This window comes from Euphorbia lathyris, chromosome 9 (genome assembly GCF_963576675.1).
Source record: "Euphorbia lathyris chromosome 9, ddEupLath1.1, whole genome shotgun sequence".
NCBI lineage: Eukaryota > Viridiplantae > Streptophyta > Magnoliopsida > Malpighiales > Euphorbiaceae > Euphorbia > Euphorbia lathyris.
Window position 1 is genome coordinate 27,154,303 of NC_088918.1, and position 3,860 is coordinate 27,158,162.

The 3,860-nt window shown below is 31.6% G+C and overlaps 1 protein-coding gene across 1 annotated transcript; it reads right to left on the reverse strand.

The window, feature by feature from the left end:
• LOC136205221 (PRA1 family protein E) lies at positions 1 to 1,637 on the reverse strand. Its single transcript, XM_065995724.1, has one exon. The coding sequence runs from the start codon at positions 1,374 to 1,376 to the stop codon at positions 741 to 743; it is 636 nt and encodes a 211-aa protein (XP_065851796.1). The 5' UTR covers positions 1,377 to 1,637; the 3' UTR covers positions 1 to 740.
• Positions 1,638 to 3,860: the final 2,223 nt, after the last annotated feature.

Consider the following 3,860-nt stretch of genomic DNA (forward strand, 5'->3'; position numbering starts at 1 on the left):
CGAAATTAGTGCAAATGAGGAGAACAGGTACCAGAATTTCATCTGTAGCAATCTTATACTGTCATTTTCACAACATATTTTTCAACTTGGATTCAATCGGTTCGCTGTCATCGATCACTCAACTTCAGTTTGTGACAAAATATGATTCATCAAGTAAAACAAGTCAAAGTTATTTGACACATTAATCAACAAATTCGACAGTCAACCGAACAAACTAACATCCGACATCAATGTGTTTTCATGAATTAAAACAAGCTATCAAGTTTCTTAAACAAGTATGATCTATTGCAACTATTACACTTACACAGGTATACAGAAGACTACATTTTTTGGATTGATAACTTGAGTAATTCAAATAGATACAAATTGATTACACATCAGTGATCAAATTTGATGACTAAAATTGATTCAAAAAAAAAAATTTGATGACTAAAAACAAACCTAACATTCCTAGTAAGATTCACAAACAAGTAAAACACAATCACCTCCTATGTTGACCCTTCTGATGTAATGTAACCCCCAAAATTTGATCTTAATGCTTGTAGATTTTGCAGCATTAAATCACTGACTTAGTCAAGGGTCATCACATCAAGTCACAAACACCCCCACCATAAAGAATCAAGCTAAACTTCCTCAAAGTTTTGCACACAAGATCTCAAACTAAACCTCCTAAATAATGTAAAACACCATATCAAAAGAACACAACAGTTACCGAAATCCGAAAAACCCCCAAATTGAACTCAGATCCTTGTATAACCTGAGGGCTTCAATGGCGGAGTCCCCACAACTGAAAACAATCCACCTTCAGCTGCACTTTCCTCATCAAGAAACAAATCCTCAGTGATCCTAAAAGCAGCATGAACACCAACAACCACAACTCCAATAATCAAAGCCACCAAAACATTCAATCCAACATGAGTAAAACCCAAAGCCATAACAGTAATCAATCCAAGAGCAATCAACACAACTCTATCATCCAAAATTCTATTAAACAACACAACCGGCCCGTCCCGAGAAAAGTAGAGGAAAAACCAGGCGATGAACACTACAATGAAGACGATCATAGAAACAGGGTGCCAAAGGAGGCTGAGAAATAGAATTGAGAGAAATACCATAGTGTAATTAACCCGAAAGTAGTTGACATTGTACTTGATTCGAGACATAGCATCCGCGTAGCTGTAAGGGCGACAGAAGGATGAAACGTTGAGAAGTTCTCTCCAGGGGCGGCTAGTGGTCATAACAGTTTGAGTTGCGGCGGCGGTGGCGCGTGTAACGAAAGTGAGGGAAGTGGCGGTGGGAGTCGGTTGTTGTGTGGTGGTTGCTGTAGTGGAGGGAACGGGAATGGTGCCATAACCGAAGGATGATTTTAGCGACATAGTAGAAGAGTGGTGGTGATGTAATACAAGTGAAGTAGATCTGAACAATTTCAAAACAGGGAAGAAGCTCAAATTAGAATTGAAATTAGAAACTTTTATATTTGAAGAGAAGAAACCCTAATCCCCAAGTTTATAAATTTTAGGGTTTATCTCCGTATTGAAGATGGGAAGAAGATGAATGGAAAAATTAGTTTCCAGAGACAATGGAGGCCTCTCTTACCCCTTTTTTCCGGGAAAATTGCTGGTATTTGTTCGAAACGGATTTCAATTTAATTAGAAGTTAAATATATATATTTTTTTATGAAAATTTAAATAGTTTTGTTAATCCAACCAAACCCAGCTGCTAAACTATGATTAATAACTTTGATCAAAAAAAAAAAACTGAAAATCGTTCTCTTTGCATATTTTAATGGGTTAATTTATCAAAAAAAAAAGAAAAAATCTTACATTTTGTTTCAAGTTTTTTACTCTAAAATAAACAATTTGCTTCGTACCGTTAACAAAATCTAGGCAAATCCTTAATTCTGGTAAAAATGCTGACTCGGTAGGGGTAGTTTTGAAGTTCCATTCCGTTTTTGGAACTCTAAAAAAATGAATCGAATTTAATTCAAAAATTAATAATATTCTAAATAATTTTAATTCTTAATATCATTAGAGTCAATCTTTTTTCTCAAAAAAAAAAATTGATAATATTCTAAACGATTTTAGTTCTTCAAAATTTTATTTTGATGTCATTTAGATATTGAGTTATGAGAGAAAATGAATTTTTAAAAAGAAAAAACTCTAGAAATCATCATTTTAGAAAATAAAACAAGCTTTTTTTTTATAAATGTCGTTCCAAACAATTTTAATTGTTAAATATTTTCATTTTGATATCTTTAAGATATTCTTTAAAATTTAATGGCTACATGTTAAAATTTATATTATATTTTAAAGTTTAGTATGTATATTAGGTGTTTGACAGCTCATTTTCATTTCAAAATGAGAGTTTTAGGTGTTTTATTAGTGATCTTCTATTTGTATTTTACTCCTGAAAAGTAGCCTTTTACAAAAGCAAAGAATCCATGCTTTTTGAAAAAGCAGTTTTTTACAATAGTAAATGGCAACAACAAACATTAGTTAAAATAAACGGGCTCATAATACGAAAATGAATAAAGTCCAATCAACATGAGTATGTAATATCCATCAACTTTTAATTTCTTTTCTCCTTATCATACATTAAATAGTTAAATTATTCTAGATATGCGGTGATGGTAAAGATGAATACCCGCACATTCATCCCGTGTAATTGAGTTGAGGTTAATCACAGCAGTAATTCCATTCTTTTTTCTAGCATTTTCCACCTTAGATGGTATTCTAGTATTCACTTTTTACCTGATGGCAGATCTAATCGTTGGCGGTATAAGAGTTTTAACGTATGCATTTAATTAGCTCTAGTTATCATATATAGGAGATTACATAACGTGAGAACGCAAAAGTTACACTCATAATTTTTTATTGTATTATATTTTATATTGAACATTTAACTAACTTAGATTTAATAAAACAAGAACATAAAATCGAGTCGAGTGTAAGTTTAAGACTATTTTAAGTAATACAATTTTTTATTTATAAATTGAAATTTATTCCAATAAAAAAAAAAGATATTACAAATAAAAATTGGATGAATGGAAATGAACTTTTTTGATGGCCAACTTTGTATGTCAGGATAGAGGTGAGGCTTTCACGTTTCAACATAAAATGATTAGATTACATGTGAAAAAGAAATAAAGTGATGTGTTCTATAACTGTATTTAATAATTAAATTCATAAAATAATGGCTTAATACCTTCCAAGCCCCCTCAACTTGTCTCAATACTACAACTGACCCCCGAACTTAGATTTATGACAACTAACCCCATCAACTTGCTTATTTGAAACAAATAACCCCTTAAATAGGTTATTTCGGAATTTTTTTTGCCCTTTAGTTAATGTATCGGTAGATTAGTTAGATGTAGCAAACGATATTTTCAATTTTTTTTTATTTCTAATGTAATATTATGTTAAATGTTTTTTTTGGGTTTAGGAGTTATTTTGTTCTAAATAAGCAACTTGAGGGGTTATTTGTTCCAATTGAGCAATTTGAGATATTATTTGTTCCAAATAAGCAAGTTAAAAGGGTTAGTTGTCACAAGTCTAAGTTTAGAGGGTCAGTTGCAGTATTGGAACAACTTGAAGGAGTTGGTACGATATTAAGCCTAAAATAATTACACAAGGTTCTCAAAAATAGTAGTATAATATAGGTAGACACTTCGATGGTTACAACTTGCAAAATCAGATCAAGTTTTGCATTAATTTCTTGAGATTTTCATAATTACAGGAGCTCTCTTCTGTCAAAATGGATAAATGGATTGACTCAATTCATTTAATATATGAATTGATACAACTCGATTCATTTAATAAATGAGTTGGATGACCCATTTAATAAATGGGTGGATATGACAC

What these genes read in the sequence shown, in the direction of transcription:
- LOC136205221 (XM_065995724.1), bottom strand. Translation starts at nt 1,376, where the DNA reads ATGTCGCTAAAATCATCCTTCGGTTATGGCACCATTCCCGTTCCCTCC.